Raw genomic sequence first — 26,369 nt, 5'->3', positions numbered from 1 at the left:
TCAGAATCAGAATCAGAATCAGACTCAGAATCAGACTCAGGGTCAGAGTTAGATTAAGAGTCCTGGAGGCTCAGGCCGAGGAGGAGGAGTGGCAGCAATCTTCCACTCTGCTTTACGTATTAATCCTAGACTTAAGCAAAGCTTTAATTCATTTGAAAGCCTTGTGTTTATGTTTGCTTATGTTTATTTTGTTTAATATGGACACAAATACATTGACGTTGTCCCAGTGGACAGACCAGATGCTTTGCTCGAGTGTATATAACAGATGTGCTAATTTTCAACACTTATTCTTAGTCTTGCTCATCCAGACTGGAAACACAAAAACCAATTCTCTTTGTTGTGGTGTGTCGCCCACCTGCTCCTTACTCTGAATTTTTAGCTGAATTCTCTGAGTTTCTATGTAATTTAGTGCTTAGAACAGATAAAGTCATTATAGTAGGTGACTTTAACATCCATGTTGATGTTGGCAGTGACAGTCTTAGTTCTTCATTTATGTCATTATTAGACTCAATTGGCTTTTCTCAGAAAGTAAATGGTTCAACTCACTGTTTCAATCACACCTTAGATCTTGTACTAACTTATGGCCTAGAAACTGAAGGTCTAACCGTATATTCTCACAACCCTCTATTGTCTGATCATTTCCTCATAATATTCAAGATTAGAACAGGATATTATTCTTCATTAATAGAAGAAAACAAGAACAAGCCCAGATTTCTTTTCAGCTGTAGCCAGGCTGACAAAGAGTCACAGCTCTGTTGAGCATCTATTCCTTCAGACCTCAGCAGTAATGACTTCATGAGCTTCTTCTCTGATAAAATTGTTGACATTAGAGATAAAATTCATAGCACCCTTCCATCTGTCAAAGATGTAAGTACAGTGGCATTAGAAACCTCTGTAGGACCGAGTCAGTATTTGGATTCTTTCTCTCTAATTGATCTTCCTGAGCTCACTTCAGTTATTACAGCATCTAAACCATCAACTTGTCTTCTAGACCCCATCCCAACTAAGCTGCTCCAGGAGGTTTTTCCATTAATTAATACCTCCATATTAAATCAGATAAACTTCTCTTTATTAACAGGATATGTGCCCCAGTCTTTTAAAACTGCTGTAATTAAACCTGTACTTAAAAAACCCACTCTTGACCCAGATGTTTTAGCCAATTACAGGCCAGAAGGAGAAGGAGACTGTTTATTACTTTATTTTTCATTCATGTTCCTGAGTTAAATCAGATGAATGAATGTCTCATGTCTGGTTCCTGGTCCTCAAACTAATGTAAACATGTATTTGTCGCATTAGAACATCAGAGCTGATTCAGACACTTGTCAACATCATCACATTAGAAACATCAGGACACTTGTTCTTCTTCATGGTTCCTAATAAACCAGTTCAGAGGGGGACCTTGTAGACCACATTAGACCCTGATTAGACCTGAGGATGTTTCCTGGATCTTCTCTGATTGGCTCAATGAAAACCACATGACAACAAACCTCACTGAGAGGAACCAGGAACCACGTTACCACACATGGTTCCTGGTTCTAGATGGAGGGTTAAAGGTTTAGTCCACCTCTAGAGATCATGACTTGAAACGAGGACATGTCAGAGTCCTGTGGATTTATCAAGGCTCAACGCTGACACCTGGTGTCCACAGAATGAACTACTTGAATCGTCCTCAGCACATTCTGTTCTTTAACCCTCAGGCTTCAGGTTCACGTATTCATTTACTCTGGAGTCATTTAGGACAAAAACTCCAAAACAAATGCTATAAAGACTGAGGTGATTCATTTTTTTCTGCATTTTCCTGCATAAATCTCTTAAACCACGTCAGCACCATAGTGATAATGCATTGGTTTTATATCAAACTTTTCTATTAAATGCTCAAAGCGCTTACATTTGAATGCTGGTGGTGGTGGCAAACTACCTCAGGACAGACTGATGGAGACACAGCTGCTGATCTGCACCTATAGCCTCTACAAGTGTCTTGCCCAAGGACACAACAGACCGGCTAGGGACAGGGCGGAATCAAACCACCAACCTTTACGTTTTTGGACAACCTCTCTACCTCCTGGGCTCCTACAGCTCAGTAGCTCAGGTCTCAGGTCTCAGGTCTCAGGTCTCAGGTCTCAGGTCCACTTTACAAATTTACCAAAAAAGCATCGTTTGACCAGATCTTCTAAAATACTGACCTGATCGCATTATTCGTTTTTGTGCAGCATCACGTTTAAAATTTACTACAGAAAATGTCCCATTGACCTCTATCTATCTATCTATCTATCTATCTATCTATCTATCTATCTATCTATCTATCTATCTATCTATCTATCTATCTATCTATCTATCTATCTATCTATCTATCTATCTATCTATCTATCTATCCCTCCCTCCTCTAACCAACTTTCCTCTCCTACCATTTGCTGCAATCCCTCCTCCTCTCCAACATCACGCTATCCCCTCCCTCCCTCTTTCTCCCCTTCATCTCACCTCCAGCTTCTCTCTCTCCTCCTCCTCCTCCTCCTCCTCCTCCTCCTCTCTCTCCTCCCTCCACTTCTCTTCAGTCTGTTCTTCATCGGACGACCAGAACACACGAGGTAAGAGTCTGTTTCACTTTATCTGCATCAGCTGCTGCTTTAAGATGGAGACGGGACAATGGACAGGGACAGAGACGGGGACAGAGATGGGGACAGAGAGAGAGGGACAGAGAGAGAGGGACAGAGACAGTGATACAGAGAGACAGAGAGACAGAGACAGGGACAATGGACAGGGACAGAGACGGGGACAGAGAGAGAGAGACAGAGACAGAGAGACAGAGACAGACATACAGAGAGACAGAGAGACAGAGACAGGGACAATGGACACGGACAGAGAGAGCGGGACAGGGACAGAGACAGAGACAGGGACAGAGAGACAGAGAGACAGAGACAGAGACAGAGAGACGACGATGATGATAAAAATCTTGAGAGACATCGTCGTCCCGTCAAAGAAAATAGATTTAATCTGAACTCATTGACAGACTGGAGACAGACGGACAGATGTGTTCAGGGACAGGACGAGTCCAGAGGTTTCAGTGTGGACATGATTGTGAGATGTGAGCTGGAGCTGTTTCACTTCTTCATCTCAGTGAGCGATGGGACGTCCCCCATGTTCTCCATGTCCTCACGTCCTCTTTCATGGATATCTGCTCTTCATGTGGAAGCCATTCATTTAGATTCATTTTGTTTTTTCCAGAAGGTTTGTCCCCTGGTGAGACATGTCTCCCCTGATAGGAACATGTCTCCCCTGATGGAACATGTCTCCCCTGATAGGACATGTCTCCCCTTATGGGAGATGTCTCCCCTGATAGACATGTCTCCCCTGGTGAGACATGTCTCCAGAGGTTGTGGATTCATTTAAAGAGCATCAGAAGTTTGTCTTTTCTTAGATGGTCTCAGAGGTCAGAGGTCAGAGGTCAGCCTATTTCCAATTAGAAAAGCATGACCTCTTAATTAAGATCATTAACGAAGACACGGATGCAGGTTTAATCTTCCAGAACAGGACAATTAACAGGATGAAGATGATGAGACTCTGGGGGATGAAGTAAATTTAATGTGGTCCAGATTACAAATTGTGTTTCTTGAGTTTCTTGCTGCAGGAAAACTGGACAAAGAAGGAACAAAAGAAAAGAGACAGATGTGACTTCAACAGATAAAAAGACGAGAGGAACAACTAGAGGAACAACTGGAGAACTAGCTAGAGGAACACTGAGATGAACAACAAGAGGACCAAATGAAGGAACAGTTAGAAGAACAACTAGAGGAACAGGTAGAGGAGCAGCTGGAGGAACAATAAGATGAACTATTCAATTCAACTCTATTTATATAGCGCTAATAACAATACAGTACGTACATCGTCCCCCTGCAGCCTCGGCCTATAGCAGCATCACTAAGGGATGGTTAAGTCCAGCTCTAACTATAAGCTTTGTCTAAAAGGAAAGTCTTAATCCTGACCTTAAACGTAGAGACGGTGTCTACCTCCAGAACCCAAACTGGGAGCTGGTTCCACAGGAGAGGAGCCTGATAGCTGAAGGTTCTACCTCCCATTCTACTTTAGAACCTCTAGGAACCACAAGTAGAGGAACAAATGAAGGAACAACTAAAGGAACAGCTAGAGGAACAATATGATGAATGACTAGAGGAACAGCTGGAGGAACAGCTGATGTTGATTCAGGGTGGATGGAGGATTCTGTCCGTTTCCTGGTGCATCCTGGGACCGATCCTGGTGGATGGAGATGGAGCGTCCTCTCCCAGAGTCCTCAGTGTTCAGTCCTCATGTCCTACATCCTATGGAACCATAGTTGATTTATTCTCGCCTGGTTTGATTTATTAATTTATCCTTCTACTACTGGTGCTAACGCAAACATCCGTCCCTGAAACTCAGTGAGTCATTGTCTTCCTGTTTTCTTCACATGTTCTGGATCCTGGAGAGAAAACTGTGGCCAGTGAAAAGCTGGAAGTTAAAAGAGCTGCAGCAACACGAGAGGAAACAGATCCAAGAGAAGAGAGGGATGAGAACAGAAAGAAGCAAAAAGAGGAGGGAGAGAGAAATGGAAGGACAGCCAAATGAGAGAGGGAGTGGATGGATGGACAGGGGGAGAGATAGAGTGGCATTCAGGGACTTGGTTTGTGCAGAGGATGAAGAAAAGATAAAAATGAGGAGGAGAAGGAGATGAAATCTGGACCTGAAACAAGACTCATTCATCAGGAGGAAAAGATTCAACACTTTTATTCTGGTCCATCCCTCCATCCCTCCCTCTCCACCTCCATCCATCTCAAATAGTGGATTGAGCAGATGAACTTAGTGATGTGTTCAGGGACCCTGTGGTCAGTGCTGCCTTCAAGGGCTTCTCATTAAAGTGCAGGTGTAGGTGTAGCGTAAATGTTCAAACATTTGACCCATGGGCCAAAAGCAGCCTCAGAGTGTCTAATCTTTGGACACAACGCTGAGACCTGGAACTAAACAGAAACTCCTCTTCCTTTTCTCTACAAATGTCCAGTTGTTCATTACATGTTTTGTAATAGTTCAGTTCATTAATTTATTTTTTTTATTATCATTTGCAGTAAAACAAAGGAAAACATCTGGAGTCGTCTCTGAGTCGTCTCTGCTGACCTTGTCTCTAACCTCGTCTCTTTCTTCTCTGTCTCACCATCAAAGCCAAGATGGCGATGAGCAGCATCCTCAGTAACGACAACATCAAGAAAGCTCTGGATGCATTTGCAGGTAAACTACTCACAGACCTTCTCATTAATACCAAGCAAACGGACATGACTGAACCTGACTCTGAACCAGAATCCTCTTTCTTTCAACATACGGAAGAATAAATTTTGCTGGTTGGTCCAATAATTCAACATGTCATAAAGTGACATCTCCATCTTGAACCCACTGAGTCATCATCTCTGGCCCCGTTCAGATCTTCTGTTAACAACAATCAGACAGCAGCTATCCAGCTTTATGTACCTGTTGGTCAAAGACTTACCTGTTAGCCTCTGTGAGCTTATGTTAGCCTGTTAGCTTGAGCTTTGCTGCTGCAGGTTGGAATAAAAAAAGAAAAATTAATGACTTGAAGTTGTTGATCATAGCAATGTAATGATGAGCTTCTGGTCAGAGTTTAAATCTGTGTGTTCTCAGGATTCAGGATGAACATATGAGTAGAAACCAAATAAAGCCTCAGATATTAAATCCTTGTTAGGTGTGAATGAGGTGTTCATCACTACAGAGATCAGGACGAACCAAACACAGACTGTAGAGAAGAACTTCCACCACTAGATGTCGCTTAGTCCAACTCTCAGGTCCTACAATATTGAAGAAGAGACTGTGGCAGAATCCAGGCTGGAGAAACACTGTAAGTCATGCAAGATGTAGAATCCTTCCAACTGAACCAAGACCTTTCTCCATAAGTATTTTCTCTAATGGTTCGTTCTGCAACACTTAAACATTTTTGCAGAACATTTCTGTCTGACTACAGTTTGTGGACATGCCAGAAGACTGTTGGGACAATGTTTAGTGGACAGATGAGACCAGAGTAGAACAGTTTGGTTTAAATGTTTGGGCATCGTCATGTTTGGAGATGAACCAACACTGCATTCCAGCATCAGAACCTCATCCCTCCATGACACATGGGGGCGCTAATGTCCTGGTTTGGGCCTGTTCTGCTGCATCTGCTCATCATTGATGGACCAATGAACTGTGAATTCTACCAGTGAACTCTGAAAGAAAATGTCAGGACATGAGTCCATGAGCTGAATGTGAAGAGAAACTGGGTCATGGAGGAAGACAAGGAGCCCAAGAACACCAGTGGTTCTCCAGAAGAACCAGATGAATGTTTAGGAACAAGTCAAAGTCCTGACCTTCATCCAGTAGAAATGTTGGAGCATCAGCTGATGAGAGGAAACCACCAACATCTCACAACTCAGCTGGTTCTGATCTGAATGGGATCAGATTAGACCCTGATCAGCTGTTACCAGGAACATTTAGTCTGAAGGACTCACAGACTCACACACTGGACACAAGGACTCAACAACATCAACACTGGACACTAGGACTCAACAACAAGAACAGATGATGAATTTACTAATGAAGTAATGACATGCTTCTAATAATATGTGGACCTCACTTAGCTTATTTTTTATTATGTTCAGTTACTCCTGAGCAAGCGTCTGTCTGTGTTTGCAGTTGCTGACTCTTTCGACCATAAGAAGTTTTTCGAGATGGTGGGTCTGAAGTCTTCATCCTCTGATGATGTGAAGAAGGTCTTCACATTGCTGGACGCCGACAACAGTGGCTTCATCGAGGAGGAGGAGCTCAAGTGAGAAAGACACAATCAGATTAAAGCACAAACACACAATGACACAAACAGAGACGTCCAGAGACACAATCCACGTCTCTTCCTGGTCCAGATTCGTCCTGAAGGGTTTCGCCAAAGATGGCAGAGACCTGACAGACAAAGAAACCAAAGCCTTTTTAAAAGCAGCTGATAAAGATGGAGATGGAAAGATCGGGGTGGAAGGTAAACATCAGCGCACCCAGAGTTCAGACTAAAGTTCAGACATTACTGACGTTACAGAAGTTACTGAGGTTAGAGTTGTTACAGATGTTACTGACTTTACAGACATTACAAATGTTACAGATGCTACTGACGTTAGAGATGTTATAGATGTTACTGACGTTACGTTACAGACATTACAAATGTTACAGATGCTACTGATGTTAGGGCAGGCATGTCAAACTCAGGTTGGCTCTGGGGCCGGATCAGTAAAAGAATGTCAACTCCAAATATTTAGCTTTGTTTTTCAGTACTATGCTTTATCATTCAGCCTACATTTGTAGCCTACCCTACATATTATAATCACGGATGACAAGGGATCTTTTCTAAGCACAACACATTTATTCAAAAACAATGGGAAAAAAATGATTTTTCATGTTTGGCCGTGAATGTGTTAACAACTGGTTTATTTTAACAGTTGAGTGAATGCAGTTTTACACCTGAACCAACTCACCACACTAAACAAACTCAAGTGGGAGCTATAAAAAAAATATTTTCGCCTTAATTGTCATACTGCTTTGAAATAAATGAAAAAAGAAATACAAAATAAAATAAAATAAAATAAATAAAATAAAAAAGTTATAGCAGTGCATGGGCAATAGGATTAGACTACATCAGATCAAACTACTAGGCTGGGCCTACTGAAGCTGAGAATATACTGCACAATATTAATTGTCTTTAATATGACATACTTGTCTTTATGATGAGTGGCGCCGAATATTAAACTCTTTGAACACTGCAACTTGCTGATTACATATCATCACACTGGTTTTGCATTCACTTCTGTGAATAAATACTTCTCGGTCCATTTCTCCTGGAAAACTCTGCACTCCGTGTCCACTCTTCTTTTTTTTGACAGTGCCATTTTGGGAAGGGTGTGTTGACCGATAACTTGTTTAGTAGGTGAATGGTGAAGCAAGATTGCCGGTTTATTTTTACTTGGACACATCACGTTGCGAATGTTTATTTCCTGTGACTAACTCGTGTCAGTGCCGCATGCTTGACGTGAGCGCTTTTACACATTTACTGCCCTCTAGCGGCCGGAGGGAGCATTTGGTTTGTATTTATTTTAAAAAATCACAACTTTTAATAGAAATTAGCCAGAGACTCGCTTCTTTTTTTGACATACTCAGAAATTTATGCCGGGCCGGATTAAATGAAACAACGGGCCGGGTCCGGCCCGCGGGCCGTATGTTTGACATGCCTGTGTTAGAGACATTACAGATGTTACAGGTGTTACAGATATTACAAATGTTATAGATGTTACTGACATTACAGGTGTCAGAGATATTTTCTTTGTTCAGTCTTGGTTCTGACAGTTTCTCTGTTTCTTCCTCTCTTCCAGAATTCACTGCCCTTGTGAAAGAATAAGTTTTTCTTTGTCACGGTTAAAGATCAGCTCCCAAACTGTCCCCCATCCCTCACCCCCTCACCTCAACTCCCCTCCCAACTAACTACATCCGGTTCCTGCTGCTACCCCCTCCTCTCCAGACTTCACGTGTTCATTGATCATTTTGATACACACAGATTAAGATGAACAGATGCAGGAACAAATGCATGAAGTAGAAATTTAAGGAAACTGATTCAAGGAGAAAGACCTTCCTCTCTCCGCCTCTCACATCCATCCCTCCATCCCTTTCTCCTCTAGTAATGCGCTGTGTAAAGCAAACCAAAAGATGACAGAAGCTGCGAAAGAAGAAAATAAAAAGAAAACAACAGCAGAGTCTCAGTCATTTATTGAAGAGATCAGTTGTAGCAGCAGCTACCTGCTTTAAACGTCCTTTCTCTGGAGGAAGCTTCACAAACATGTAGACATTTGAACATTTTTACATTTCAACTTTGTAAAGACAGATTTTCTGGGTCAGAATTGGAACATTCTTTATTTCTTTACTCGTGTGTTGGAGGACTGAGCTGTTGAGCCCTTAACAGAATTAGACTCAGGCTGAGGTTTAATTTGGATTTAGTTTCCCAGTGGATGAACAAATAAACTCAGGAGGTATTCGCTGTCCTCAATGAATAGACTCAGATAATAAGATGATTTAAATCATCATCATAAACATTCCTTCAGGTCCCACAATAGAGAGAAATCATTTATTTATTCAGAAAGACTCTGATCCTATAACAGTACACATTACAACATTACGTTCTTATTCCAGCCTTATTCATTACATACTAGATAATACATGATCTATTATCATTCTCAACCAGCTCCATGTATGATGTAATTAAAACCTAATGTAAAACAAAGGGAGCAGATATTAAACCAACAAAGATCAATACCCGTCCATTAAAGGATTTCATTGGTTCAGAGGAGGATCTGTTCAGTGATTGGTTCATCTGCGGCTCAGATATGGAGCTGATCTGTCATTGGTCGACGTCGGCTTCAACTTCACTGTGGCGAACGGGTTGGTTCCCCTGAAATAAAACCAGGAGGAAGTAAAGCACCAGGAACCACAGAGTGTGATGGGTAAGGTTATAATCTCCTCACCAGGTCCATGGATCTTACCTGGGGAAGAGTACAGGATTTGTCCCAGCTGAGCTCTGCAGAGAAGGAGGAGAAAGGGAGATGTTCAGATTTGATCCTTTTATTGGTTTATCAAGCGCTTAATGGTCTTAGTCCAAGCTATTTATCATATGAACCTCTTAGAGGCCTCAGGTTTTCTGGTAGTGGCCTTTTAATAAAACCTGCAGTTATCCAGTCTTTTATCAAGATGTTTTATCCCTGTGTGCTGATATTTTTAAAGACCTTTTCTGTTTAGCTTTTAGTTGTATCTTACATATCTATTTATTTACTGACTAATTAAAAAACAAATTAAAAATTTTACTGTTTTAGTAGTTGGCATTTTTTATTATTATTAATGTAATTTTCTCACATTCTCTCTTATTTGCATTTAGCATTTTTATTATTATTAGTTTGATCTTGTGTTTTATTCCATTCCTGCTGATGTGTAGTTTTTATTTAGTGACTAGTTTTACCTGCGGTTGGTTTTCTCAGCCTCTGGCTTTCCCTCAGTTCTTGCTCTTGTTTTAATCGATGCTGTTCTTAGGTGTATAGCTCAATTGTGTGGGTTGAGGGTTGGGGGGTTGAGGTCTGGGATTGAGACCATGAGGAGACTAGCAACACCATAACCAGCCATAACATTATGACCACGTCCTGTAGTCCTCTGAAGGGGAGTTCAGACGTGGAGCCTCCATGGATCGGAACATATGATCCTACACTCAAACAAAGCCTTTCTTTGTTCTGATATTCTCTCCATCCATGTCTCAGACACGAGTGACACGAGTCTCCTCCTTCCTTGGGCAACTCGTTGAAACCCTGCTGGTCATAATGTTATGGCTGCTACACACTAAACACAGCAACTCAAACACCACCTCCTCCATCAGCAGCTGGAGCTTCGTCCCTGCATCCACCAGAAGGAGGGCTGTGGTGTCATGGAGAGCAGCACCACGCCACAGTGCCCCTGCTGGACACACGAGGAACATGGTTCACATCTGGTCTAATCCAGATGTTTTTATTCCAAAGGAGATAGGAGGAACCGGTTTCAGGATTAATAGACGATCGCTGATCTGTTGGGTCTGGCTGTTTCGTGATCATTTCTAGTCTCACGTACCTGCTTTCCTGATTCGATCTTTGGCTCGGAGCTCGGCAACTCGGGCTGAGAAGGAGGAGGAGGTGGAGGAGGAGCCGCTTGGTCCAGAAGGTTGTTCAAGCTGCTGCTCTTTCTCAGGGGGGGCGCACTGAAACTATGCAGACATTCATGTGATCACCAGAACATTCAAGTATTCACCAGAACGTTCGTGTGTTCATTAACTGGTTCATGTTTACCTGTAGCTGCTGGACCTTGGAGGTTCGTCCACGTTCTCCACATATGAGGCTGGAAACCACCCCTGTCTGCAGACATGATCAAATTTACATGTTAAATAAATGTGTTAAATAACTACATTTAATATAAATGTATTAATTTAACATATATTTTAAATAGACAATGAATAGATGTTAAATGAATGTGTTTTGGGGCTGAGGGGTTGATGCCTCCCAGTGAGAAGGTTCTGGTTCGAGTCCAGCTCGGGTCTTTCTGGGGGAGTTTGCATGTTCTCCCTGTGTCTGCGTGGGTTCTCCCCCCTCCAGAGACATGCTGGTTAGGCTGATTGGTGACTCTACACTGACCCTAGGTCTGAGTGGTTGTTTGTCTCTGTGTTAGTCCTGAGACAGACTGGAGACCTGTCCAGGGTGGACCCCCCCTCTCTTAGGCCCCAGTGACCCTGGTGAGAATAAGAGGTAGTAGAAGATGAGGTGAGATGAGATGAGATGAGTGTGTTTTGGACCAGACCCACCGTGAGCTGCCTTCAATCCGCCCGTACAACCAGCCGTTACGAGGCTGCTGCACCAGGACCGTGATCATCTGCCCCTGGCTGAAGGGCAGCATGGTGGGGCTGGAGGCAGCAGGCTGGTGATCCACCCTGGCCCTCACGGTCCGGCCTCCGCCTCCTCCGCCCCCTCCGCCCCCTCCTCCTAATCCGCCTACTCCTCCTGATGAATCTCCTGCAGAGCGAGGGAGGAAGCCCTGAGGAGACGGAGCTGGGGGTGGAGAATAAAAGGATTTACATATGTATTATTTACAAGGGTCTATGGATCATGAGGAGGATGTTCTACATTCCATGTTCTATGCTCTACACTCACATTCTGTGCTCTACATTACATGATCTACGGTCTATCGTCTACTCTCTACATTCTATGTACTACGTTCTACAATCTACGCTCTATGATCATAGATAATGATCTCGTTGGACATTAAAGATGTTGTTGGACGTTAGACATTAATGACTTGAGAGTAAGGGGGGGGGGGGTACATGGAGACTCAGTGAAGGTGAAATGTTCTACTTAAACATGTCAAATCAACTCCTACATGTTGGTAAAAGTTATTTTTTGAATGTCTCACTTCTGAACAGGACGTTGGACATTAATGATCTTGTTGAACGTTGGACATTCATGATCTCATTGGACATTAATGACATTGAAGATCTCATTGAATGTCTCACCTCTGGACGGGGCTCTGCCCAGAGTCATGTTGTCCCGGGGTCCCACCTGAGGACAGGTTACATTTGTTAAAGGAAAAGGATAAAGATCCTCTGGATCCTGGTTTCAGGAGGTAGATCTGTCTCATCGTGCACTTTGAGGAAAAAAGGGGGATGTAGACTTGGGACAGGGTTTTAGTACCAAAAAACCCGTTCTGTGTTTTAGCTCCTAGACTCAGGATCAGGTCCCAGGAGTCCAAAACTGAGACTGTCCCCTCACAAACTCACAAAGAGGAGGCCTCATTCCTGCGAGCTGGAGTAGAGGCTAATATAAATAAAGTGTGGTGGCTCTAATACTCCTCAGTAGTCTAGTTTCACCACTTCATCATGCATGACATTTTTTAGAAATAGTCACATGCTCTGAGTCTCAAAATGTCATAATATTTAGACTTTATTCTCAACTTTTCTCTCAAAGTGCATGATGAAAATAAAATGCACACCTCTCATGTTTTTTTCTCATGGGGGGCACTGGCTACTGGGGGGTCCTCCCCTCACAGTTACTCCTCTAATTCTCCCCCAGGCTTAGAGTCAGAGTTGACGAATTTGTCCTGAGGTGGCTGCAGATGAACAACATGAACTCACGCTGTGGTCTGGAGGGGACGTCTTCATGGCCTCAGCTCGTCTGGTTGAACCCACCTCCCCCAACCAGACGTGGGCTCGTTGCTGCAGACTTTCTCCATTCTGTCCACAGAGACATGTCCACCATTAGAGACAGAGACATGAATAGACCATCACAGAGAACCTGAGTATGTTCTACTGATGACTCATTAAAGCTGCTTTCATTTGAGAACAGCTCATCAGATAATGAAGGAATGTCCACATCTGTCCAGGAGACTGACTCAGTCTAAAGATGGTTGTAGTTCCTCCACCTTTCCTTCAACCTTCCACTTACAGCTGAGAGTCTGAACCACCTTTAAAACCTGAACATCTGCCTGCAGATGAAAAACAGACCCAGGAAGAGAGAGTTGTTTGGAGGAATTAGTTGGTAAAAAAAAAAAAAAAGTTAGTTATAACCTTGAGATGTCAAGAAGATCTTCCAGACAAAAGCACAACTTCCCAGTGTTCAGCCACAGTGAACAGAACCCCGAACCACTGTGAGTTAGGGTATTTCACAAAGCTTTAATGGATCACCAGCGATCCATGCGTTTTACAGGGTTAACATCTGGTGGGTCAGGGTCAGGGGGGACATGAGGCTCCTCTTAGGAGAGTCCTTTGTCCTTCAGGTGGACATCTGAGTCCTGTCCATTGCTCTCAGGATTGTGAAACCACGTCTCTCTCTTTGTTTCTGGGACTTTTGTCATGGTCTGGTTTGTGTCAAACATACGGCCCGTGGACCAAAAGTGGCCCCCAAGGGTCTAATCTGCCCCAACAGAATGTCTAATATGGACTATGGGATGAATTTTCCTGTGAAAAAGTTACACTGAAGACATTAACCGTTATTCTTCAGGTTCACACAGTTTTAGTTTTAGAGTTGTGGACATAACCCAACACTGCGACCTGGAACTAAACACAAACTCTGCTTATTTTTCTCTAGAAACGTCCAGTTGTTCCTTAAATGGAAACAATTCCATGTTCTTCTTTGACCTAAAACAAAGGGAGACGTGGAGTTGCCGTTACTGAATTAGAATTAGCCTGTGAATTAGAATGAGTTGGACCCCCCCCCCCCCGGTCTAGACGTCCATTTACAGTGAAACTGAGTGTGGACTGGTGCTTCTTGGTAAACTGGTCTGAACTGGTTTCTGGCCCAGGTGTGAACACACAGAAACTGTAAATGGTTTAATTAAACAGCTCAAAGAACTGAACCAGAGTCGGTCCCATAGATGGAGCTGAATCACTTTAGTGATTATTCCTTCAGATTAATGGTGACATCTGAAAACACACCTGAGACCTAACACAGCAGCAGGAGGTTCAGGCTCAGTGTCGGCTGTAGTGAAGTAGGTCAGCAGAGTCATAAAGACTGAGTCTAGAGTTACTTGGCGTGGCACGAGTCCAGATCCTGATTAAAACCATAAAAGCAGGACCTTCCTCCGGGGACCAGGAAAAACTCTTCAGAGATTGTTTTGGTTCAGTCACTGGTTCATTCCTCCAGTGCTGCTACCTGTCATTATTGGACCAGTTCCATTCATTCTGTGCTACAGGTGCTTTTTTGTATAGATTGCTTTTTATTGTGTATAGTTGCTATAGTTTTTATCTTTAAGCTGTTGTAGTTTCTATTTTTATTGATCCTGAACTAAAGAGCTGACAAACTGTATTTAGTTATTTTTCACCAGACACTGACAATAAAAACTTCTAATTCTTGTTCTGTGACCTGATCCACCTGCAGAGCTGAGCTATGAAATATTAAAAACCAGGACTGTTACCTTATTCATGAGCTGAGACATGGACTGGATCAGGCTGCAGTGTTTCTCAGCCAGGAAGCGGTACCGCCTCTCCTCCTCCTTCAGAGCCTGTCCATGGCTGTCCCTGAGGAACTGCATCATGTACTCGCCACCACCCTGACAGCACACACTCATTATATACCGGTTTATATGTATATACATACTCAGGATACACAGACTTATACATATGTACACTGCCTGGCCAAAAATGACTCCTCCACTATGTGGGAGGAGCTCCTCCCCTCTAGTCTGTGGGCGGAGCTCCTCCAGCTTTGACTCCATTGGCTCAATAAGCAGCTTCTCCAATGTCTCCATGTTTCTTCCATCCAGTGTTTTTAATTCAGATCTTGTATTGATGATGTCAGAGTCTGACCACTGATCAAAGCTTCTCCAGCTCATCCCAAACATTCTCTATGAGGTTCAGGTCTGGACTCTGTGGTGAAAATGATCTGGTCTCATGGTCCCTGAACCACTCTTTCACGTTCACTGACCTGGGCGACTCCTCTCCTCATCTGTCTCTGCAGAGCTGTTCTCTGGTTCTGGACCTCCATCTCATACTGCCTCCTGCTGGCCTGCAACCAGACCAGACCAGACCAGGATCAGATTAGATCAGATCAGACCAGACCAGACCAGATGAGACCATTCTGTGTATTAATGGCCATAGTTCCTCCACCTTTGCTCCAGGCTGGACGTAGAAACCTTCAAACTAAAGCTGAGAGTCTGGACTTTAAGAAGAACTGTGTCCTACCAGAACATTTCTACGCATGAACCCAGTGGACTCATGTCCTCACAAGGATCTAAAGTTTTTGGTTGTGACTCACTGAGATGAAATCTCTGTCCAGTCGGACGTTCCTGTCCAGCTCCTGAAGAACCTCTGAACTGAACCAGCGGAACTGCAACGAGACGTACGATCAGTAACGCTGAAGGATCACAGCGATCAGACGTGGTTCAGGGTGGAACTCACCACTCCCTCCAGGTCCCGGGTCAGTCGGCGATGACTCTCCGAGATCCGGATCAAGACGTCTCCTTGAAGACAGACCAAACATTCACATTCACATCCAGCAGAACGAGGCTTTCATCATTTCAGCAGAAACACATCAGAGACATAGACAACGTTACTCACTCAGGCACTGTGTGTGTTACTGTGGGTGTTACTGTGGGTGTTACTGTGTGTGTTACTGTGGGTGTTACTGTGTTACTGTGGGTGTTACTGTGGGTGTTACTGTGGGTGTTACTGTGTGTGTTACTGTGTTACTGTGTCACTCTATTATAGTGTGTGTTACTGTGGGTGTCACTGTGTTACTGTGTGTGTTACTGTGTGTGTTACTGTGTCACTCTATTATAGTGTGTGTTACTGTGGGTGTTACTGTGTTACTGTGTGTGTTACTGTGTGTGTTACTGTGTCACTCTGCCACTATGTTACTGTGGGTGTTACTGTGTGTGTTACTGTGGGTGTTACTGTGTTACAGTGAGTGTTACTGTGGGTGTTACTGTGTTACTGTGGGTGTTACTGTGTGTGTTACTGTGGGTGTCACTGTGTCACTCTGCCACTATGTTACTGTGGGTGTTACTGTGTGTGTTACTGTGGGTGTTACTGTGTCACTCTGCCACTATGTTACTGTGGGTGTTACTGTGTGTGTTACTGTGGGTGTTACTGTGTTACAGTGAGTGTTACTGTGGGTGTTACTGTGTTACTGTGGGTGTTACTGTGTGTGTTACTGTGTGTGTTACTGTGGGTGTCACTGTGTTACTGTGGGTGTTACTGTGTGCGTTACTGTGTTACTATGGGTGTTACTGTGGGAGTTACTGTGTCAATCTATTATGGTGTGTGTTACTGTGGGTGTTACTGTGTCACTCTGCCACTGTGTTATGCTATGTGTTACTGTGTCACTGTGAGTGTTACTGTGTTACTGTGGGTGTTATAGTGTGTGTTACTGTGTCACTGTGGGTGTTACTATGTTACAGTGTGTGTTACTGTGTCACTCCGCCACTGTGTTATGCTGTGTGTTACTGTGTTGCGGTGTTACTGTGGGTGTTATTGTGTGTGTTACTGTGTCACTGTGGGTGTTACTGTGTTACTGTGGGTGTTATTACGTTACAGTGTGTGTTACTGTGTCGTGTCGCTGTGAGTTGTGACGTACCGAGAGACGAGGAGGACATGCTGTGGTAAGCTTTCTCTCCGATCCTGGACAAAGTGCTGAAATACGCTTCACTAGTCGCAGTCAGAGCTGGAAAACAAACACTTATCAGCTGATAATGACCCAACGTCTTCCTGGTTCCTGGTTCCTGGTTCCTGGTTCCTGCTGCTGCTGCTGCTGGGATGTGAACCAAAATCTGGACGTCTCTGACACTAACATTGAGAATAGTAATCCATAAGCCATCTCTGAGCTCCACCAGCAAATCATCAGGTATTAAATAAGTATTATTCAGGTATTAATTAGGTATTATTCAGGTATTAATTAGGTATTAATCAGGTATTAAATAAGTATTAATTCAGTATTAATCAGGTATTAATTAGGTATTATTCAGGTATTAAATAAGTATTAATTCAGTATTAATCAGGTATTAATTAGGTATTAATCAGGTATTAAATAAGTGTTAATCGAGTATTAAATAAGTATTAATTCAGTATTAATCAGGTATTAATTAGGTATTAATCAGGTATTAAATAAGTGTTAATCGAGTATTAAATAAGTATTATTCAGGTATTAATTAGATATTATTCAGGTATTATTTAGGTATTAATCGGGTATTAATTAGGTATTAATCAGGTATTAAAAAAGTATTAATCAGGTATTAATTAGGTATTAATCTTTTACAGGACTCTGACTGAAATACATGGAAGTTCTAAATTTCAACCTTAGTGTTATAGGACATAGGACAACTTTGAATTTTGTGATTTTTTTGTTTTGTTTTTGTTTTCATTTGTTTGTTGTTTTGTTGTTGTTGTTGTTTGTATCTTCAGGGAGAAAATCCAGATGAATGAGTTTACCATATATGGATCCTAGTGATTAATGGGCAACCAAATATAAACACGTATTTTAAAGCTCTGCTGCATCCATCCTACAATAATTAACTCCATTACAGCTCCACCACCCTGAGTCAACAATAACACACACCCTAGACATGGTTTCGTTTGCTTTTTTACAGTTACAGTTTACAGTAATTTATTAGCACAGGACACTACCTCACTGTCATCTCCAGTACATCTTATAATCTCAGCAACTATTTAGTAATCTTAGCAATCTGTATATATTCCTCAGAGAGTTCCTAGTTGTTGTACATTTTTATCATAATATTTCCTTGTTAAATTCATTATTGTTCTTGTATATGTTCTTTCCAAATTCTGCCCAGCTGTGATGAGGACATTTCTCATATGTGTGTGGGATAGATAAACAAGGTCTTATGTTTTTGAAAATAAGGTTCTAGGTACATATAAGGCTCTAGGTACATATAAGGTACATATAAGGTTCTATGTACATATAAGGTACATATTAGGTTCTAGGTACATATTAGGTACATATAATATTCTAGGTACATATAAGGTTCTATGTACATTTAAGGTACATATAAGGTTCGAGGTACATATTAGGTACATATAATATTCTAGGTACATATAAGGTTCTATGTACATTTAAGGTACATATAAGGTTCGAGGTACATATTAGGTACATATAATATTCTAGGTACATATAAGGTTCTAGATCCATATAAGGTTCTTTGTACATATAAGGTACATATAAGGTTCTATGTTCATATAAGATTCTAGGTACATATAAGATTCTATGTACATATAAGGTACATATAAGGTTCTAGATACATATAAGGTTCTATGTACATATAATATTCTAGGTACATATAAGATTCTAGGTACATATAAGGTTCCAGGTACATGTGGTAAATTCATTCATTTCGATTTTCCACATGGAAATGAAAACCTAAATAAAAGTCTTCTGGTGGCCTACAGTCACACTTATATTTACCACATGTGGTCCCTTGCCCTTAATCGCCTGAATGAGGAAGTTGTGTTGGTTGTCATGAGAACGCTAACGGGACTTTGGAACCAGGTGTGTCCTGAATGAGAGAATCTTACCCCTGAAGGCCTGGACGTAGCTATTCCCCAGAGAAACCAGTTTGCTCATGCTGGGGTTGAACTCGTCTGTCAGATTCTGGAAGGAGACAGAGAAGCTGTGAGGTCTGAAACCGGATCCCCCCGACCCCCTTTACCCCCGCACCACCACCAGGATCCCTTCAGGTTAATGAGACTTACAGAGTAAATGGTCAGGGTGGAGCGGTGCAGCTGGTCCTGGCTCATCTGGTTCATTGCCACCGACATGTTGAACACTCTGGAGAGAATGAAAGGAGGAGGGGAGGAGGGGGGAGGAGTGGATAGAGGAGGGGGGGAGGAGTAAAGGGAAGAAGGAAGGAGTAAAGTACCTGTCCTCTGTCCACAGTGTCCTGGTTTAGTGTGGTAGCAACTCTACAGCAAACACAAGGCTACTGATAAAACAAGGGAGACGTCTCTACCTTCCCCTGAACTCATTTCACCTTCCTGAAAGACACATCTCACCTGGTGGACCGTCTCCCCTCAGGGGGGCGCTACGGGGCACTAACCACACTGTTACTATCCACAGCACAGCAGAATCACTACACTAAAAACACTAAAAAAGTCTGCATGTTACATGCAGTAACTTTGTGTGTTACATGTGGCACGTGTTCAGTGTGTGTTACATTCAGTGTGTTACATAGTGTGTGTTCAGTGTGTGTTACATACAGTTTGTGTTACATACAATGTGTGTTCAGTGTGTGTTAGATACAGTGTGTGTTACATACAGTGTGTTACATACAGTGTGTGTTCAGTGTGTGTTCAGTGTGTGTTACATACAGTGTGTGTTCAGTGTGCGTTACAAACAGTGTGTGTTCAATGTGTGTTACATACAATGTGTGTTCAGTGTGTGTTCAGTGTGTGTTACATACAGTGTGTGTTCAGTGTGTGTTACATACAGTGTGTGTTCAGTGTGTGTTACATATAGTGTGTTACATACAGTGTGTGTTCAGTGTGTGTTACATATAGTGGGTGTTCAGTGTGTGTTACATATAGCGTGTTACATACAGTGTGTGTTCAGTGTGTGTTACATACAGTGTGTGTTACATGTAGTGTGTTACATGTAGTGTGTTACTTACAGTGTGTGTTCAGTGTGTGTTACATATAGTGTATTACATACAGTGTGTGTTCAGTGTGTGTTACATTTAGTGTGTGTTCAGTGTGTTACATACAGTATGTTACATACAGTGTGTGTTCAGTGTGTGTTACATATAGTGTGTTACATACAGTGTGTGTTCAGTGTGTGTTCAGTGTGTTACATATAGTGTGTTACATACAGTGTGTTACATACAGTGTGTGTTCAGTGTGTGTTCAGTGTGTTACATATAGTGTGTTACATATAGTGTGTTACATACAGTGTGTGTTCAGTGTGTGTTACATACAGTGTGTGTTCAGTGTGTTACATATAGTGTGTTACATACAGTGTGTTACATACAGTGTGTGTTCAGTGTGTGTTCAGTGTGTGTTACATACAGTGTGTGTTCAGTGTGTGTTACATTCAGTGTGTGTTCAGTGTGTTACATATAGTGTGTTACATACAGTGTGTTACATACAGTGTGTGTTCAGTGTGTGTTCAGTGTGTGTTACATACAGTGTGTGTTCAGTGTGTGTTACATTCAGTGTGTGTTCAGTGTGTTACATATAGTGTGTTACATACAGTGTGTTACATACAGTGTGTGTTCAGTGTGTGCCATGGACCATGTGAGGAATATAATGATCCTTAGTAGTTATTGCTCTATATTTCTATATTTTCATATGAGCCTTTTTCTCTTTCGTTGTCTTAAATTAAAAAACAATCTGATCTAGTTCCATTGGACCTGATATTCTCTGAACCCAGAGGACGTGCGCACCACCTCCTCCTCCTCCTCTTCCTCCTCCTCCTCCGTAGCGGCAGAGCTCTGATGCTCTGATGAAGACCGTTTCTCCTCTTCCTCCTCCTCCATCTCTCTATCCCTCCTCCTCCTCCTCTTCCTCCTCCTCCTCCGTAGCGGCAGAGCTCTGATGCTCTGATGAAGACCGTTTCTCCTCCTGCTCCTCTTCTGTCGCTCCGGTCCTCTCTTCTCTCCTCTGGATATTTTTCTCGTCGCCACCCTGAAGTTCATCGTGATCATCTTGGCCGCCGGGATGGTGGCCTTCATCGGGGCCGTGATCTGCATTATCGCGGCCGTCCACACCGGATCCGGCGGGTCCTCACACCGGCCACCGGCCGCCGACAACCAGTCTCTGTACCCGGACTCCGCAGCTCAGCCCCCCTCTGCCGGCGGCTCCGTGGCCCGGCCCGGGTCTCTGGGAGCCCTCCACGGATCTGAGACGCCCGAATCCGAGGCTCCGACCTTCCACATCGGGCTGGGCGGACTGGACGGGGTCACCGGACTCACCGGACACGACCCCACGGCCAGCCGACTCATCTGCACCCCGATCCCCGCCGGAGAGTGCAACCCCAAAAACTCTGAGCAACAAGCGGACGACCCGGCGCAGTACGCGGGGGAGGACTGGGGCTACCTCCGGACCACCGCGGACGAACTCCGGCAGACGGTGGTGCAGCAGAAAGATCAGATCCTGGAGGACCAGAGGACCATCCGGGAGCTCAGCGGGAAGCTGTCCGAGTGTGAGAGGGGTCTGGACCGCAGAGGCGGCGAGGAGCGACGCGGAGCTGCGGCTCCGCAGCGGGGGATGGTCCGGGACGGTCCGCCCCCCCTTAGTTCCAGAGTCCTGGATGATGTGGAGCAGGAGATCAGCCAGCTCCAAGACCGGATAGAGAGGCTGGAGGTGAAAACCACCGACAACCAGTAGGACGTCAGATCCAGACCCATGATCTGGAAACAGCTGATCAATGAAGAAATAAATCTGACACGAATTATTATTATTGTTGTTGTTATTATCATTGTTCAGTGAACGATCTGATTGTGCTTGTGGTGATGAAAAGGAATGAACAAATGAATTAATGAATGAGTGAATGAATGATAAGAAGTACGTAAAATAAAAAATAAAAAAAGTAAAACAATAGGAACAGTAATAAGGGTAAAAAAATATCGGCATTAACGTATAACTGAGAAAAAATAAAATATTTTTTTATAAAATAACAAATAAATAGTAAAGGTGGTAACTGTTTTTAGAGCTAATGGCTGGTCCGGTGGGAGGTGCTGAAGGTACAAAACCACCAAGGTGGAGAGATCTCCTGAAATGTTTATACCAAATTATTGTTTCTTTTGTTTGTATCAATCTTAATTTTTTTCACATTTTTGTAAAGGAAAGTGGTGACTGGTTGCTATAGGAACCACTGGTAGAGATGGAGAGTGTTTCTTACTCTGTTCTCTGGGTGCAGTCGGACATCGGACCGTTTCCTCACAACCAGACGGACTCTCCGGGGGAACCGGAGGGGGGCGACCCAGACAGGACGTCCCATCCTGGGCTCAGGCCCTGGAAGATGGAGGAGTTGGAGGGGGAGCTGGAAAGGAAGGTGGAGCTCCTGAAGAAAGAGAGACAGGTCCTGAGGCTGGAGACGGAGAAACATCGACAAGCAATGGACCAGAGCATCGATAAAGTCCAGCAGCGAGTCTCAGGGCTGGAGGGAGGTAAGATTCCCTCTTCATCCAATACTCTAACCAGGCCACTGTGTTTCTGTGAGATGAAGAAATAATTAAAAGATAATGAATAAATGATCAGATGGACTGTGAGATTATCTGGACTGGGTTTTCTTTTAAAGGGCTGCGTTCCTTCCCTGAGGGCTTCAGACTCTCCTTCCCAACACGAACTGACTACATGTTCGCTGTGGTCAGGAGCTCCATCCCAAAGCTCAGGGCCTTCACCGCCTGCCTCTGGCTACGCTCCTCTGAGCAAGGCATCGGGACGCCGCTGTCTTACGCTGTTCCTGGTCAACCCAACGAACTGGTGCTGCTGCAGGGGCTCCACGCTCCAGCCGAGCTGCTGGTCAACGACAAGGTATAATTCATCTTTAGGAAAGAAGAGGAGGAGAGATATTCTCCAAACACTGAATGATTGGATGGAGCAGGAATCATTTTACCTGGTTAATACCACATGGATGAAGAGCAACAATGGTTCTAAAGTAGATCTGCTATTTATTTCTCTTAAGTCTCATAGATCAGATTCTAGGATTCAGTCTGTGGATGTGACTCCGTTCTATGGATCAATGACCAGCTCCTCCCTGACACCTCCTCACTGACACCTCCTCCCTGACACCTCCTCACTGGCACCTCCTCACTGACACCTCCTCCCTGACACCTCCTCACTGACAACTCCTCCCTGACACCTCCTCACTGACACCTCCTCACTGACACCTCCTCACTGACATCACACCTCCTCACTGACACAGCTCCTCCCTGACATCAAACCTCCTCACTGATATCACACCTCCTCACTGGCACCTCCTCACTGACACCTCCTCCCTGACACCTCCTCACTGACACCTCCTCCCTGACATCACACCTCCTCACTGACATCACAGCTCCTCCCTGACATCAAACCTCCTCACTGATATCACACCTCCTCACTGACATCACACCTCCTCACTGATATCACACCTCCTCACTGACACCTCCTTACTAACATCACACCTCCTCACTGACATCTCCTTACTAACATCACACCTCCTCACTGACACTTCCTCACTAACACCACAGCTCCTGTCCTGGAGTCACTCCTCAGACCAGACTCCTCTAGGCTCAGCTAGGAGCTACACCAGAGGATCTGGAGGAGGACCTGGAGGAGGACATGGTCCTGGAGGAGGATCTGGAGGAGGACCTGGAGGAGGACCTGGTCCTGGAGGAGGACCTGGAGGAGGTCCTGGAGGAGGACGGGTCCTGAAACGCCCGAGTGTCTCTGAGTTTAAAAATGCATTTGTACCCTTGTCCCTAGGTGGCGCCGTTGCCTCTGAACCTGTCCAGAGGCAACTGGCAGCACATCTGTGTGAGCTGGACCCAGAAAGAAGGGGCGTGGAAGGCCTACCAGGGGGGCAAGCTGAGGGGGGAGGGCCATGGACTGGCAACCGGACATCACATCAGACCTGGAGGCGTCCTGGTCCTGGGACAAGAGCAGGCGAGTAACACCCATGAATGAATGAATGAATGAATGAATGAATGTGGCCAGCTAAAGACAGACCCCTGGTAACCTTCAGTCTCATCGTTTGGTTTTAATTTCCTGATTGTCCAGAGAGGTGCATGATCCATTCAGCAGGATTTATGTTTTTAAAAGGGGGCGTGGTTTATATGACTACATTTAGGCTTTTGCAAAGCACAGCGACTGTGATAGAATTTAAGGCAAACTTGAAAACTGTCTATTCTAGAAGGTGGCAGTAATGCACCCAACAAGCCAGCGCCCAGTAAACGAAGAAGAAATGGGAGCGTGGGCAAGGAGGGGTGGAGGACTCCAACATGTGGCTCAATTCACTGTTGATTGGACACAAGAGAAAAGTGCTTGGATTCATGTGTAGGCACATATTCTTCATACTAGGGGTGGAGCTCAACCCGAATACGGTATTCGGAAAAGCACAAATAACCATCATTTCCCTCAAAATACAATAAATTTAAGCTTCTGGTACAACAATTTCTCATTTCCCATGTGGCTACACGGACCCGGACTGAGAGACGTTCAGGGGTCAGGGTGAAAAGTCTGGACTCTGTAACAGAGGAGACTCTGACTGGTTACGTTCCATTAGCATTGAGACGTCTGTAGTCATTTTCTCTCATGTTAGCATTCATCTGTTAGTTTTCGTCTGTTAGTGTTCATCTGTTAGCTTTCGTCTGTTAGCTCGCTAATTCAGACTATTGTCCACTGCTATCGGTGAATGGTCTTGTTTTTATAATTTATAAACATTTTTCTTACATATTGTTTCTCAAAGTCTTTACAGTCACACACACATCTGCTTATTCACTCACACAAGGACACACACATTCACACACCAGTGTCACACAATAGAAGCAACTGGACTGTGAGCCAGACCTTCTCCTCCAACACGACTAATGAGCTTCTGGAACCAACTCCCTCCTGAACCTGAAGAGTTGAAGCTGTTAGAGACGTCAAATTAAACCTGGAGACTAAGAACAGACGTCGCTGGAGTTCATATGAAGACAGGAGAGAGAAATATCGTGTACCTCCTCCTTCAACACATCTAACAGATTTCTTTCTGTGCAGGATTCTCTGGGTGGAGGGTTCGACTCCTCCCAGGCCACGGTTGGAGAGATGTCCCAGGTGGGTGTTTGGGACCGGGTCCTGACGTCCAGCCAGGTGTCCAGCTTGGCTCGCTGTGGCAGGGTGAGCCAGGGCAGCGTGGCCCCGTGGACCGAGACCGGCGTGGAGGTCTACGGTGGAGCTACCAAGGACCCGGGGGAGCCTTGTAGTAAACACAGCAGGAGCTCTCAGTGACCCCCGGGGCAAAGGAGGAGGCCCCCAGGGGCCCAAGGAGGAGGAGGACTCTCTGAAAACTGGATGTGGCATGGCCAATGTGTATTTATGTGATGTGAGTCAAAGGTTTGCAGTTACTTGTTAGTTCCTGGAACTAGTAGCCATAAACACACTGGGGGGTTAGCTACATGCTCAGCTAGCACGCTCAGCTAGCACGCTCAGCTAGAATGTTCAGCTAGCATGTTCAGCTAGCATGCTCAGCCAGCTAACAGGTTGCTATCTGACCTTTAAAGAAAACATTTAGGAAAACGTGTTTTCTTGTCCAGAGCCACGGATATAAATATGAACCAGGTTTAGGATCAGGCTCAGAGTTAGGATCTGGGTCAGGGTCTGGGTCTAGGTCTAGGTCTAGGTCTAGGTCTAGGTCTAGGTCAGGGTCTAGGTCTGGGTCTGGGTCTGGGTCTGGGTCTGGGTTTAGGTCTAGGTCTAGGTCTAGGTCTGGGTCTGGGTCTGGGTCTAGGTCAGGGTCAGGGTGTGGGTCTAGGTCTAGGACTAGGTCTGGGTCTAGGTCTGGGTCTGGGTCTAGGTCAGGGTCAGGGTCTGGGTCTGGGTCTGGGTCTAGGTCTAGGACTAGGTCTGGGTCTGGGTCTGGGTCTGGGTCTGGGTCTAGGTCAGGGTCAGGGTCTGGGTCTGGGTCTAGGTCTAGGACTAGGTCTGGGTCTGGGTCTGGGTCTGGGTCTAGGTCAGGGTCCGGGTCTGTGAGCGTCTCGTCAGTGTGAAGCTGTTTGAAGCCTCTTCATGAATCCTTTTAGTTCTGGTTTCTTTGTGATGATGTAATGATATGTTCCATGCATGACCTGAACTGTTGGTAGGGGATGTCTTCACCTGTCCCCCGTCCCCGTCCCCGTCCGCAGAGGAAAGTGCCTGTCAGATGTGTCTTGACTGTACAAAGTGTCCACGTGTGTCTTCTGTTCTTGTATTTAAAGTCCAACCGTCATTAAAGTCCCTCTCTTCTCAGCCAGAGCTTCGTCTGCTTTTATCCATGAAAAGATGAGCAGAGATGAGCAGACCCCCCCCCCCCACACACACACACACACAACCTGCAGGACATGGTCCCCCCGACCCCCCCAACTTGTCCCTTGAGACTTAACAGTTTCCTGACAGACGTAGAGGAGGAGGCTCTGGTGTTTCCAGACTGTGACTCTCAGAGAGAAAAGGAACAGTTTGTCTCTGTAGATGCTAATCAAGCTGTTACCCCCCCCCCCCAACCCCCCCACACACACACACACAGACAGACACACACACACACACACAAACACACACACACACACACACAGACACACACACACACACACACACACACAGACTTCAGCCTCCA

General features: G+C 44.5%; 3 protein-coding genes across 4 annotated transcripts; 2 read left to right on the top strand and 1 right to left on the bottom strand.

The window, feature by feature from the left end:
* The first annotated feature begins 2,494 nt into the window (after positions 1-2,494).
* pvalb6 (parvalbumin 6) lies at positions 2,495-8,790 on the top strand. 2 transcript variants are annotated; one of them, XM_047572924.1, is made up of 5 exons: positions 2,495-2,585; positions 5,185-5,250; positions 6,703-6,835; positions 6,927-7,036; positions 8,418-8,790. In XM_047572924.1, exons 2-5 carry the CDS (start codon positions 5,190-5,192, stop codon positions 8,441-8,443), a joined length of 330 nt encoding a protein of 109 aa, XP_047428880.1. In that variant the 5' UTR covers positions 2,495-2,585; positions 5,185-5,189; the 3' UTR covers positions 8,444-8,790. The 2 variants fall into 2 exon arrangements, with proteins under 2 accessions (XP_047428880.1, XP_047428881.1); XM_047572925.1 differs by lacking the exon at positions 2,495-2,585 and adding an exon at positions 3,298-3,795.
* Position 8,791: 1 nt separating this feature from the next.
* Positions 8,792-18,914, bottom strand: baiap2l2a (BAR/IMD domain containing adaptor protein 2 like 2a). Its single transcript, XM_047572922.1, has 14 exons — positions 18,797-18,914; positions 18,620-18,695; positions 16,668-16,754; positions 15,491-15,552; positions 15,348-15,419; positions 15,018-15,098; positions 14,509-14,643; positions 12,731-12,829; positions 12,113-12,158; positions 11,408-11,651; positions 10,899-10,964; positions 10,684-10,816; positions 9,579-9,613; positions 8,792-9,487 (listed from the first exon to the last, which is right to left on the bottom strand). Exons 1-14 carry the CDS (start codon positions 18,860-18,862, stop codon positions 9,406-9,408), a joined length of 1,284 nt encoding a protein of 427 aa, XP_047428878.1. The 5' UTR covers positions 18,863-18,914; the 3' UTR covers positions 8,792-9,405.
* A 1,676-nt stretch (positions 18,915-20,590) lies between these two features.
* On the top strand, positions 20,591-25,393 carry LOC124998496 (neuronal pentraxin receptor-like). The gene is made up of 5 exons (XM_047572946.1): positions 20,591-21,400; positions 21,957-22,206; positions 22,338-22,573; positions 23,507-23,686; positions 24,782-25,393. Exons 1-5 carry the CDS (start codon positions 20,756-20,758, stop codon positions 25,010-25,012), a joined length of 1,542 nt encoding a protein of 513 aa, XP_047428902.1. The 5' UTR covers positions 20,591-20,755; the 3' UTR covers positions 25,013-25,393.
* The last annotated feature ends 976 nt before the right edge of the window (positions 25,394-26,369 follow it).

This window comes from Mugil cephalus, chromosome 20 (assembly GCF_022458985.1).
Source record: "Mugil cephalus isolate CIBA_MC_2020 chromosome 20, CIBA_Mcephalus_1.1, whole genome shotgun sequence".
Lineage (NCBI taxonomy): Eukaryota > Metazoa > Chordata > Actinopteri > Mugiliformes > Mugilidae > Mugil > Mugil cephalus.
Note: the sequence above shows the minus strand (reverse complement) of the source record. Positions and strands in the feature narration are given on the sequence as shown.